The 12,803-nt window shown below is 58.0% G+C and overlaps 1 protein-coding gene across 2 annotated transcripts in view; it reads left to right on the top strand.

Annotated features, from left to right (window-relative positions):
- Positions 1-12,803, top strand: part of CRTC1 (CREB regulated transcription coactivator 1) — a 71,092-nt gene that overhangs the window by 33,522 nt on the left and 24,767 nt on the right. The window contains exons 2-5 of one of the 2 annotated variants that reach the window (XM_047096063.1): positions 8,135-8,251; positions 9,445-9,492; positions 11,019-11,156; positions 12,158-12,219. In XM_047096063.1, coding sequence (XP_046952019.1) covers positions 8,135-8,251; positions 9,445-9,492; positions 11,019-11,156; positions 12,158-12,219 — 365 coding nt within the window. The remainder of the gene's footprint in view (positions 1-8,134; positions 8,252-9,444; positions 9,493-11,018; positions 11,157-12,157; positions 12,220-12,803) is intronic. The other variant, XM_047096064.1, reaches the window with a different exon arrangement.

The following is a 12,803-nucleotide window of genomic DNA, read 5'->3' on the forward strand; positions in this document are numbered from 1 at the left end:
TGCAAATCAAAACCACTACAAGAGACCACCTCACACTCATCAGGTGGCAGAAACCAAGTGTTGGTGAGGATGTGGAGAAATGGAAGTCTTGACCACTACTGGTGGGAATGTAAAATGGTGCAGTGGACAAGTCTGGCAGTTCCTGAACGAGATAGATACAGAACTACCATATGACCCAGGCACTCCACTCCTAGCTATATACCTGGAGACTCGAATACAGGGATTCAAATAGACGCTTGTACTCGCCTGTTCAATTCGCAGCAGCACCAGTCAACAATCACCAAAGGGCAGAAATGACCCAAATGTCCTTCAACAGCTGAACTGGTGGACGGAATGGGGTCCATCTGTATCACGGACTATAACTCGGCCACAAAAATGAACGGAGCACTGACACGTGCTACAACATGGATAAACCTTAGAAACACTGGGCTGAGTGAGGGCGTCTGGCTGGCTCAGCCAGCGGAGTGAGTGACTCGATCTTGGGGTTATGAGTTTGAGCCCCACGTTGGGCATGAGATTATTTTTTAAAAAGCAAAACAAGAACAAAAAACGTTGTGTTAAGTGAAAGAAGCCAGTCACAAAAAGCCACGTTATGTGATTCCATTTATGTGAAATGTCCAGAACAGGCAAATCCATAGAGACTAAAGGCGGGTTGGTGGTTGCCACGGGGTGGGGGAGGGAGAGGAGGAGAGGGAATGACAGGCAATGGGATGGAGCCTCCTTTCGGGGTGATGGAAGTGTTCTGGACCTAGATGGAGGTGATGGTTGCGTATGACCTCATATATAACATATAACCGTGTGCCACTGAATCGTACATGTTAAAATGGTTTATTTTACGTTATATTAATTTTACTTCGATAAAAAAGTTCCGGAAGACAGAAAAAACAGTCGTGGGCCTTCTTGGTTTGGCACCTGTGTGTGCACAGCTGTCTCCCTCAGAACCCCAGGTTTCCGGTCCTTTCCAGAGAGGGCTGGGGAGGCGTGGGGAGCCATGGGAGAGATGGTGTGTCCCATGGACATGTGACATGAGTGGTCACACTGCTGGTCTCTCAGTGGCCACAGGGCAGGGGCTGAGAGTCCTTGGTTGGAGCGAGCGGCCCTTGGTTCTTCTTTCCCCGGGGTGACTCTGCCTGGGGTGTTTGGAGTCCATCCTCTGTGGCCTCAATGAGGTGTCCACAGCACACGTCACTTGAAATCATCTGTGCAGTGTTGGGACCCAGGTTGATGAGTGGAGCCTGGGAGGGGCTGTCTGCCCTCCCCAAATTCACTGCCTCGTGCTTGAGCTGAGACTGGGGAGCCTCTTGGGGTCAGGCCTTGGAAGGAGCCTGGAGGGACGTAGCCACACAGACTGGGGTGTGCACACGTGTCAGGGAGCCGTGACCCCAGAAAACCCACTGGCAGCTCCACGTGACTCAGAATCACATCCTTTTAGGGGTTCTCGGGGGCTCCGTCCGCATGCCACCACGGCTGCTGGGAGAACCTGCCAAAACTCTGGTCCCTTCGTCTCAGGGAGCATCCCCTACAGGTGGCCCATTCAGGGGCCTTTCTGCTGTTGGCAGCCTTCTGAAGGCTCCACCAGGGGAGGCTTGAGGTGCAGGACTTTGGGCCAGGTGTGTGTACCTCCTGGGGTCTTGCTCTGTGCTCTGGTCCCCGAAGTGTCTTGCACTCGAGAAGGCGTTCACTCGCTACCTTCCTCGCGTGGGTGGTTCTTTGCCTGCGCACTTGGGCAGCTGGCCCTTCTCCCTTGGGCCTCAGTTTCCCTGAGAGGGGGCAGGTACTCCCCATGTGGATGCAGGAGAAAAATCATCCCTGCCTGGGACTCTGAGTGCATCCACCAGCTGTTTGTATACTCACATGTTCATCCAGACAGCAGGTTCCTCATGTGGATACCACGGTCTGATGAGAGGAGACAGGCAGTGCTCCATCAGGAGGTTTTGGACAGTGAACTGTGGAGGAGGCGATCCCGTGGAGGTGGGGCTGAGGTGCGTAGTGTTGGGCTGACCCAGTGGAGGAGGAAGTGCCACTGCAAACAGCCTGAGGCATCGTCTTACTTGGCTGGTGGCGAGCAGAGGGCCAGACTGTGCAGGCCTTTTTTTGGTGAGAGGGGGAAACTAAGGTCTGCTCAGAGCACACAGCTCCTCCCTGGCCCTCGGCAGTATGGCCCCCAAGCCTGCTTGGCTTTGCAGGAGGACAGAGCTCAGCCTTCAGCATGCCCGCTCCCCTTAATCTCATTAGAAGGCCAGCCTGTTGCCATGGCAATTGCTGGGAGGGGTGGTGGGTGGGGGGAGCCAAGGCCAGCTTCATCTAGAGAGGACGGGAGGGGCTGGCAGGTAGGGGTGCATCTGCATCGTCTGCAGGGCCCTGGAGGCCTGGGGGCTGCCCTGGAGAAGTGTCTGTGTTTGTCATGGCACACCTTCCCAGGGCTCCTGGCCACCCCCGTTCCCCAGCTTTGTGGCTTCCACTCTGCCAGGGATGAGGGGAGGCGTCCAGCAGGGGTGTGGGCATGGACGGAGGTGGGGGATGTGCGCAGTGCCCGAGGATCAGCAAGATGGGGCTGGGAGAGGCTGGAGAAGCCACCATTTACATAGGGCTCTGCACAGGGAATGGGTGTCAGTGTGGGAGAGAGGAGAGAGGACTTTGTGTGGGCTAGTGGAGTGAGGTGTCCCAGGCCCGGGCTGTATCAGGAGGTGGGGGTGCCCTGCCTGGAAACAAGGGGCCCTGGGCTGAGGCAGGACCCAAAGGGGCTTTTTACAGAGAAGTCTGTGCTGGATCCCACCTTGACGGAGTCAGTGTGTGGACTTGCGATTCATGCTCTGACTGGAAGCTTCGAGGAGCTGGTGTGCTCTCATCCCCGATGCCACGTTTCCTCTGACACTCCGTGGTGCCAGCCACCTGCTGGTCTGCAGGGTCATGCAGGGGTTAAGTTCCAGGAGTAGAGTCTGTGCCCTCCTCAGTCGCCTCCAAGCTGGGTGACCTCGGACAGTCCCGTTGCCTGCCAAGCCTCACTTTTCACATCCGGAAAGTGGAGTGTGCTGGTGCTCCCCTTGGAGGACTTGTCTTAGGGCTGAATTGCGTCCCCCCAAAAGGTGTGTCTATGTGTTTATCCCAGAACCTGGGAATGTGACCTTATTGGTAGGAGGGTCTTTGCAGATGCAATTAAGGGGCTCAAAATGAAATCATTTTTTTTAATGTTTATTTATTGATTTTTTTGGGGGGGCATGCAAGCAAGCAGGGGAGGGGCAGAGAGGGAGAGAGAGAACCCCAAGCAGGCTCTATGCTGTCAGGGCAGAGCCAGATGTGGGGCTCGATCCCATGACCATGAGATCATGACCTGAGCCAAAGTCAAGAGTCCAACGCTTAACCGAATGAGTCACCCAGGCACCCCGAGATCATTCTTGATTAGGGTGGGGCCTGAATCTGGTGACAGATGTTAGAGAAAGGAGAGGGAGATTTGAGGCAGACACAGGGGGAGGCCACATGGGGACAAAGGCAGAGACCGAAGGAATGTGTGGCCACAAGCACAGGAACAACAGAGCCACCAGGGCCTGGGACAGACTCTCCCTTAGAGCCTCAAGAAGAAACCAACCCTGCCCACCCCTTGACTTTGCACTTCTACCCCCTAAACTGTGAGAGGGTAAATTCCTATTGTTCTAAGCTACCCTGTTTCAAGCCACCTTGTTTGTGGTCAGTTGTTATGGTAGCCCCGGGACACGGAAGGTAGGACTCGTGTGATAGTAAGTGTGCTGAGACTTGGGAAGGGCTCTGTGCCCATGAGGGGGGCTCAGGGACCCCTGGGGTGCCATCTGAAATGCTTGGAGTGGGAAGATGCTGAGCACAAGGTAGCCGAGGTCTGCACTGTGCTTCCTGGCCATCCATCGTGGCCCTGCTGGCCTCAGCCCTGAGATACCTCTGACCCCAGGGCCTGATGCTGCTTGGTCAGTTGGTTCAAACCTGAGAGCAAGAGGGTTTGAGAGGCCTGGTCTTGGAATATTGTTCTGGAAGGACCAGTGACGGTGGGAGGTGAGGCAGACATGTGGCAGTACTTACTGGAGGTCCAGCATGACTACACAGAGGCCTGGCACTGGACACAGTGTGACCAGCAGACCATGAGTGTTGGGTACCTGCTGTCTGGTGGAGACCAGAGGGAGTTGGTGGACAGGGTCAAGGGCATTTCCAATACAGCAAACACTATTAGACAAATTGGGAGGCTTTACATGAGTGGGGTCTGGGTCATCCAGGGGTGCTGCCCCACTGTCACTTTCTTAATTTTGCCCCAGTAAGGCAGGAGGATGGCTTTTAGGGAAAGCTGGGTGAGGGATGTTGGGGAACTGTGTACCATCTTTGCAGGTTTTCTGTAAATCTAAAACTTCTACAATGAAAACTTTATTAAAACCAACAAAAACAGGGGCACCTGGGTGGCTCAATTAAGTGTCCGATTCTTGATTTCGGCTTACATCATGATCTCGTGGTTCCGTGGGTTCAAGCTCCATGTTGGGCTCTGTGCTGGCATCATGGAGCCTGCTTGCGATTCTCTCTCTGTCTCTCTCTGTCTCTCTGTCTCTCTCTCTCCCTCTCTCCCCCTCCCTCCCCACATACCCTCACTTGCACTCTGTCTCTCTCAAAATAAACTTAAAAAACCAGAGGCTGATGTGATAGTGACTGGGGTGGGGGGAGGGGGGACTGCTCCTTGAGTGGGGTGTCAGGGAGGCCCTGTGGGATGGGCATGGAAGGGAGGCCATCACAGGCCAAGGCCCTGGGGGTGTACAAACTCAGGGTGCTTTGGGACCAAGGAATGGGGAGAGCAGAGGTCAGGTTATGGCAAAAGCATGGGTAATGGGGTACCCACACACCCTCAGCCCAGGCTCTCTATATCTGGAATGGGGTCCACTCATAATCGGGGAGCCTGGACTCAAACCCTGGGCTATCTGACCCACAGGCCATAATCAGGGAGGAACCCTGGGAGATGCAGGTCTCCTATTGTAGCAGGTGGCCTCCAGCATATGACAGCCTTGTCTGGGCCTCAGTTCGCTGTCTGCACTGCCCTTTTCCAACAGCCGTGAGGATGAGGTAGGGGGAGAAGAAGGCATCCAAGCCCTATTTTGACCTTGAGCCTCTAATAGTTTGGGGAGTTGTGTTGGCCTTCTGAAAAGCCCTATGTGCCTCCAGATGGGCTGTCCCCTGGCTTGTGAAAGGCAGCCCCTGAGAGCAGGAACAGTGGTATTCATTGATTCCCTAACATGTTCGTACACTTGTGTGTTCCACGAGCAGGTGCTGCTGAGCGACAGGCCCTGGCTTGGATGCTGGGTTTATAGAGCTCTTTTGGCAAGGTCGGGGGCAAGTGCCGTTGTGGGGGCACAGAGTGAGGGCTGCTGTGTGGAAGGACGCATGAGAGACTGGCTTGGCAACAGGAAGAGGCATGAGCTTTAACATTCAGCAGCTCATCAGGTCCTGCCTGATGGTTTCACTCTGCTGTTTTTCCTTCCTTTGCACCCTCTGAGGCAGCAGGTCCTTGGGGCAGAGCCCTAGGCTGGCATCTTCGCACCTCAGTACTCTGCTCCTTGGAGTTCCTGGCCAGGCACAGGAGGGCAGGCAGCTCTTGCAAAGTGAGGGGGTCCCCAAGACCACACTCAGGTCAACGGGAGGATGGACTCAGGATTCACCGGAAGCTGTTAACACTCACAGTTACGGTTTATTACGAGTGAAAGGACACAGATTACAGTCAGCAGAGGGAAGGGGTGTCTGGGGTGGTATCCAGGAGCGTTCCATGCATGGAACTTCCAGTCGTCCCCTCTCTGTGGGGTCGTGTGGAGAGCTTGTACTTTTCCCAGCACCAAAGTGTGAACAACACGCATGGTGTACTGCCAGCCACGGGTGCTCCCCTGAGCCTCGGCGTCCAGGGTTTTTACTGGACTCACAGGGACCTGGCTGACTGCCACATGGGTGACCTCCACGTCTAGTCCTCGCAGAGGGCGAGCTGATTCCACATGGCGCCAGATCCTACATCACACTGTCGGCATAGACCACCCGGTGTGGCCCAAGACCCCAGGCAAACAAAGATAGTCCTGCCAGGCAGGATGTTCAGAGGGCTTCCGCCTCCCAGGAGCTGGGGACAAAGGTCAGACTTCTCTAGGCCTTTTCTACATAGCCAATATGCAACCAAGGACAGGCACAAGGTCCCCCAAAGGAAGAGCAGGGCCCCACACAGCTTCTACTCCAAACCCAGAGGCTGTACTCCAAAGCCTGACAGTCCTATAGCAAAGGGGAGTTGGGTGGGGAGGCCACTGCTGGAAAGAAAGACTCAGATAGAGGTGGGGCCTGGAAGGGCTGGTGTTGCAGCAGCGTGTGAGTCAAGAGCATCCTGTCAGTTCCCAGTCCTGTAGGTCATCCCCAACGCCAGGCTCTCTAGAGGCCTGGAACATGGCAGCTTTGTGGAGTGCTTGGACAGGATGCTAGGGTCCCAGAGCTGGCAGCTCAGCCTGTGACAAAAATGCATGTAGTGTAAGCACTTCTGTGTCACATGCCATGCATTCCTACACACTCTTGGACAACGAGGGAGGGGGAAACCAAGGCCAAGAAGGGGGCCACATGGTTCTTGAGAGGTGGGTGCAGTGCAGGCTTCTGCCATAAGGCTCAGACACAAGGAAGCATGTGGAGTGTCTTGGGTCTGAGATGACTTGTGCCTAGGCGGGAGTGGGGGCCCCCTGTATTTAGTCTCCCTCTCCCCCTGGCTGGGGGCTGGCCTGTTTCATCTTGCATGACTGTGGGGTGAGAGGGACACAGCGGGGTATTCACGGTGAGCGTCTCCAGCCATTGGAGACAGACCCTGGGCTGGGCCCCGCAGACCCCAAGAACCACCCGCGAAGGATGGAACAAGGTCATTCTCCCTTCTGACCCCACCACAGCTTGCAGGAAACAGCTGTTTACCTGGGTGAGGTGCTCTGCTGGGCGGGCGGCCAGTTCCTGAGCCTCGCTTCCCTCTCCAGTATCCCAGGCCCCCCAGGAAGCAGGGGCCGGCGTGGGAGAGCGGGGCGGCGCGGGCAGCCAGCTCACGGAGCGCTGCCAGGAGCTGTTTGTGAAGGAACGTGAGCCGGCCTTGTTGTGTACACAGTGTCGACCCTAGCAACCGCCCCAGCCGGGGCCAGAGCAGACGCCCACCCTCCCTGCATGCCCAGCCACCACCCCTCGGACATGACGTCTGTCTCTCAGAGCCGGCGTGACAGGCGTCGTGGACCTTCAGCCTTCAGTCCTGGGGGCCATGAGTGGCACTGACCATGTCAGGGGCATCTGCTGTTATTCCCAGGAAAGTGGAATCGGCTGTTCAAGGGAGACGAGGCCAGGTCCCAGCCTCACTCCGAGGCAGCCACGGCCGGCCAGGGGGCTGGGCTGCTGGTTCTGAGGTGTGGCCCAGTGGGACAGATCCCCACGTGAGTGACGGGTAGAGGCCCGTGCAGGCATTGGGCCATCCCAGATGAAGGCCCTCCACTGGCCCCAGCTCCGGCGAGGCCCGCGAGACAGGCAGATGGAGCCTGGGGGCTTGGGCAGGACCCCTTAGAACTCAGGCGGGGTCTGGCAGACCTGCCCGCCCTGTGCGTGCTGCCGGAGGGATCACACATCCTGCGCTTTGAAAGCCAGAGCTGTGCTTCTGAGACGGCCCCTCTGATTCAGGCCATTGGAAAGACAGTTTCTCCTGTGTCCGGGTGTCAATTCGCAGCCTCTGGCCCGCGCCCGGGAATGCAGCCTTTGGCTGTGATGAGAAATGGCTCCCCTGGGTGGGTGAGGGGCCTCCTCCACAGGCTGTAGGCTCCAGATCTGCCCGATACTCTCTTGCTCATTCACAAATCGTGCGAGTGAACCAGCAAGGTTCCCCAAGTTCATGGAGGCAGCCCCCCGCCCACAGGGCACACTGCCCTACCTAGGGAGAGCTGCCTGGGGCATCCTGGGTTGCTGATTCTGCCATTTTGGGTGGAGAGACACCTGGCTCCTTTGAGTATCCGAGTCAAAGGGTCCCGCGCCCTCTGCGACTGCTGCCGTTGGCCCACCGCTCGGTTCCTTTCTGGGCCCCTGGGGTGGCGCTCTTCATGATTTGCACGGGTGGGCTTCCAGCCCCCACTGTAGCTGCGGGCTTCTTTTGCAGCTCCAGCTCCAGAAGTCTCAGTACCTGCAGCTGGGCCCAAGCCGTGGCCAGTACTACGGCGGGTCCCTGCCTAACGTGAACCAGATCGGGAGTGGCACCGTGGATCTGCCCTTCCAGGTGAGCCCCCACGCCCCCACACAGCCTCCCACCTGGTACGTGTCACATCTGGGCCCCACCCTGGTCACAGAGCAAGAAAGCATGTGTGTCGGCCGCAGTGGATAGCTGGGGTCACCAAATAGTTGCCGCAGCCCGCCTCACCCTGCCCCCACCTACTCTTTTCCTGTCCCCGAGATGGCCTGGCCCTTGCCTGTCCCCTGTCAGCAGAGCCCACAGCAAGGCTGTGGTCTGGCCGAGAGTGTTTCGGCAGCCGCTACACCTGTTGGCCGGCTGTGCGGCATCGGGAACCGCTCGGGGCCTCTGGGGCTTGGCTCCATCCTGCCTCACTAATCCGCAAGCCCAGCAATTCTCAGAAGGAGGCCCTGTGGCCTGACCCCACTTGTCTGCGAACGTTTCTTGGCAGAGGCGCACACAACGCGGCTCCCGGAGGCCACACAGCCGCTGTGCACGTCCTTATCATAAATAATGAGAGATAAGGCCCATTGCCTGGGCTCAGGGCTGGCTTCTTACCCCAAGCTCTGCCCTGACCCTGGTCTGCAGGTGGAAGCAGGGGCAAGGTGGGCCTGGGAGCAGGGCCAAGAGCCGGGGCCATCCCCAGCTTGTCTGGGCTCTGTAGGGACAGGTCCATCAGACGGCCACACACCCGCCCCTTTGCTGGGACAGGGCCTCAGAAACAGCCACGTCTGTCCATGTGTTGACAGGCCAGGTGTAGCCAGACTCGTCCCTCATGGAGCTCAGTCCCCCACCCACCCGAGTCACTCCCCAGCTCCTACTCCTCCCACAACGCTGCTGGAGTGCAGCAGGGCACCTGGACTCAGGTTGGGTCCACCTGGCTCAGCTCTGCCTCCCCTGGGCACCTCGGAGCATGACCCTCCTCAGATGGCCTCCTCGCTGGAGCAGACACGTGGAGCCGTTGCGCTGATCCTGAACGTGCTCCAGGAGCCTGACCTCTTTGTCAAGGCCCTTCCTAGTTCGAGTTTTCTCCCCTCTTCCCGCCTCTCCTCTTCCTCTGTTTCCCCCATCCCCTTCTCCCTCAAGGAGAGCATCTCTCTGGGCGGCCCCCCAGTACGGCCCTGCCTAGGGCTGGCATAGAGCCCCCTCGGGCCAAGGGTATACTGGGGCCTGGCGGGCATCCCACTGGGGGGCCGGATGAGGCAGGAGTGTCTCAAAGTCTCGGTTCTTTGCATTTTCAGCCCAGCGGATATCTGGGGGAGGCCCTGGCAGCGGCTCCTGTCTCTCTGGTAAATGAGCCCCTGGGCTGAGGCCTCGGCGTCCCTGGCACGTGCGCGGGTGCTGGGTATCACTGCGTGGTCCCCCAGTGGCCTGGCGGGATGTGTCCTGTCCGCCAAACAGAAGTGGATCCACTCTGCACCTCCCCCTGCCCCGTATGGGGAAGTGCGTGTGGTTGCGTCGAGAGACCCCCGCCTGGGGGATCCGAGCATGGGCATCAATGCTGCATGGTTCGTTCCTGTGACACATGCACACTTAACGTGTGTGTGGATCCTAGGTGCAGCCTGGTGAGCTGGGCTGTGGCCGGGCCCGAGCTTCTCTCTGCCTCTGGCTCTGCTTCAGCTGTCTTGGTTTCCCCTCTGGCCTTCTAGGCGTCTCTGGGAGGAGATGAACAGCCCCTGCCCTCTGTTGTTTGTGCCTGGATGGCAAGGTTCCCACCTTCCTTCGGCCACTGAAGTCTCTCAGGCCCAAGGCCCTTTGGCGGCAAAAAGTGTAAAAAGACCCAAGCTGGCAGGGTCCTTTCTGGGTCAGAGAAAGACAGGGGGCCCCAGACTCCAGGGAGAGCAGTCAGCCCTGAACACTGGCTCAGGCATTTGGACGGGTAGGGAAGAGCAGTGATTCCAGCCAGTGGCAGTCTTCCGGAAGGAAATTGCTTTTGCCTGGCTGCCCAGAGAAGACAGAAGGGCTCAAGGGCCAGATGGCCGGGTGGGGGGACCGGCTGCCTCCGGAGCTGGCTAAGATTGCCAGTCTCGCCCCAGTCAGGTGGTGAGGAGCCCCATGGCACCAGGGAAGGCAGGGAGCAGGCTCCCAGGGGCCCCAGGGGCATGGAGCTGGGAGAGAGAGCAGGGTCTGGCCGGGGGCCTCGTGCCAGCCCCAGGTGCTGGAAGGAAGCCCCTTCCACCAAGCCGTGGGCCAGGGCTCCGGAAAGTGCTTGCACTTGGCTCCAGTGGTAAAGGGATGAGGTGCTGGGGGAGGGCGAGTGGGGGCTTATCTCAATCAAAACCGGCCAGGGCTCAATAAGGAGCCTCTGGGGAGCCAGCACTTGGCCAGGTGGGCCCCTTGACGTCCTCGGCTGGAAGCCCTGGGGGCTGTCTCTTGGCAGGCCCCTCCGGGGATGACGTAGGTGGGGAGAGGAGGCCAGCCGGGCCCAGAGAGAGAAGGCGGAGGCCTGTCTGCACCTGGCGAGGCTGGGGGGCGCTTGGGCCGTCTGCACCCCTGGCACCCCAGCCGGCACCGGGCCCCGAGCTTGTGCTGCTCTGCCTGGCCCGTGCATGCCGGCCGCACTGCACGCCTGCCACCCGGCACCCAGGATCCCCAGCTCGCCCCTACCCTGGCAGTGCTAAAGGCTGGGGGCCCTGGCTGCAGGAGGAAGCCCGTCTGGGCTGCAGAGTGGTGACAAAGGGTGTCTCAGGAGCGGGGGGCCCTGAGGTCAGATCCTGGGGGCAGAGCTGGGTTGGATCTTAGGCCACAGCTGATAACTGTTTGGGTTTCTCTCTCTTTTCTGGTCTCCTTCTCCCCTACCCCTCCCCTCGCCCAGACACCCTTCCAGTCCTCGGGCCTGGACACCAGCCGAACCACCCGGCACCACGGGCTGGTGGACAGAGTATACCGAGAGCGTGGCCGGCTCGGCTCCCCACATCGCCGGCCCTTGTCAGTGGACAAACATGGACGGCAGATATCTTTTACCCAGAGGACGGGAGTGGGGGATGACTGCAGGACCCTGAGTCTAGGTGACTGAGCTGCCAGCTCTGGAGATGGAGTAAGGGCTGTCCCAGCCCTCCCAGGCAGCACCAGGAGAGGGCGCAGTTGCAGGGCCACCCTGGAGGAGGCAGGCAGTGTGGCTGCCTGAAGAGCCTGTGGCTGGGGGCTGGGGGGCACACAGGGAACGGGGACACAGGCCGCTGGAGCGCGCAGCGTGAGGCGAGGATCGGGTAACGTGAGGTCGGACCACACTGTGTTGGACGTCTGTCTGGGCAGTGGAACCCAGAAAGGCTGTGAGCAGGGTGTCCACATGTTGGGGCCATGTGGAAGGCAGCCCAGCCCAGGCAGTGGGGCTGAGGGGGGTCTGAGCCAGACCCAGACCCATCCAAGGGAGGCTCCATCTGAAGACAGAGAATTCGCCTCTGCACCTTGGCCAAGCAGAGATCGTCAGGAGTTTCTCCCCACCCCCTAAGACTTGGCCGCCCCTTGGTGCTTGGCCAGCCAGGCCCCCCGCCCCCGACCATCACTGGAACCTGAGTGGCTGCTCTCGGGACCCCCAGCATTCTAGAACAGAGAAGCCTGTTCTTTCCCGGTTCTCATTTCCGTGGCTGGGGCAGCCTGACCAGCTGGGCCTCAGACAGAGCCCTCAGGCCCCGGGAGCCGCCCTGTCAGCCTAGAATTAAGAGTCAAGACCCAGGTCAACTGAACCAGACTCCCCACTGCCCCCCATGGGCCCCAGTTTCACAGCCGAGGCCCCTCTTGGAAAGGGTGCAGCCTGCACGTGTGCTTGCAGGGGGTGAGTGCTGAGTGCTAGGTGGATAGGGCTGAACCCCGGGGGCTGCTCGCAGCCAGGCAGGAAAGGCCCCCGCCCTGCGGCCCCAGCTGTTCACAGGCTCCCAGCAGCCTGGCCACGAGGTTCCTGGGGCTCTGGGTGGGGCCTGAGCCAACAGCGCTGTCCCCTTAACTCACACTCAAGCGGACAGCTGCCCATACGGCACCGTGTACCTCTCGCCGCCCGCGGACACCAGCTGGAGAAGGTCAGTGACCCAGAGCCGGCCCTCAGCCCTCTTGTTGGAAACAAAAACAAACTTACATCATGCTTGTGCTTGGAAAACCAATATGCAGTCACTTTAAGATGACAAAACTAAGAAGTATCCAGAAGTTTCTAGAAATCAGCTCTATCCCTGTAACACCAAGGTCATAGCTTTGGAGTCTTCCAGGAATTTTTTTTCCTCCTTCCATGACTTTTTTTTTTTTTTTCTTTCATAGACAGAGTTGAGATTACATTAGATATTCAGTGTTGTAACTTGCCTTTTTCCATTTAATACTATATTGAGTGGTTTCCCACATTGTTGAACAGTCATTGAAAGTGCGATTATAAAAGTATTCTATATTTATTACCGGAAGATTAGGAATACACATAAATGTACCTGAAAGAGGAAAAAAAAATAATGTCCTCATCTGCAGAGGTCTAGAATAATAATACCATAGTTAATACCTATAATAAATAATGGGTGATAGGTGCACACCAGTCTGAATACAATTATACCAGAGAAGTGTATACTTAAAAATGGTTAAAATGGTAGATTTTGTGATATATATATCTATATATATGTGGATA

This window comes from Lynx rufus, unplaced genomic scaffold (genome assembly GCF_022079265.1).
Source record: "Lynx rufus isolate CCGP_SWC_20201006 ecotype Redwood Valley unplaced genomic scaffold, mLynRuf1.p SCAF_4, whole genome shotgun sequence".
NCBI classification, from domain to species: Eukaryota; Metazoa; Chordata; class Mammalia; order Carnivora; family Felidae; genus Lynx; species Lynx rufus.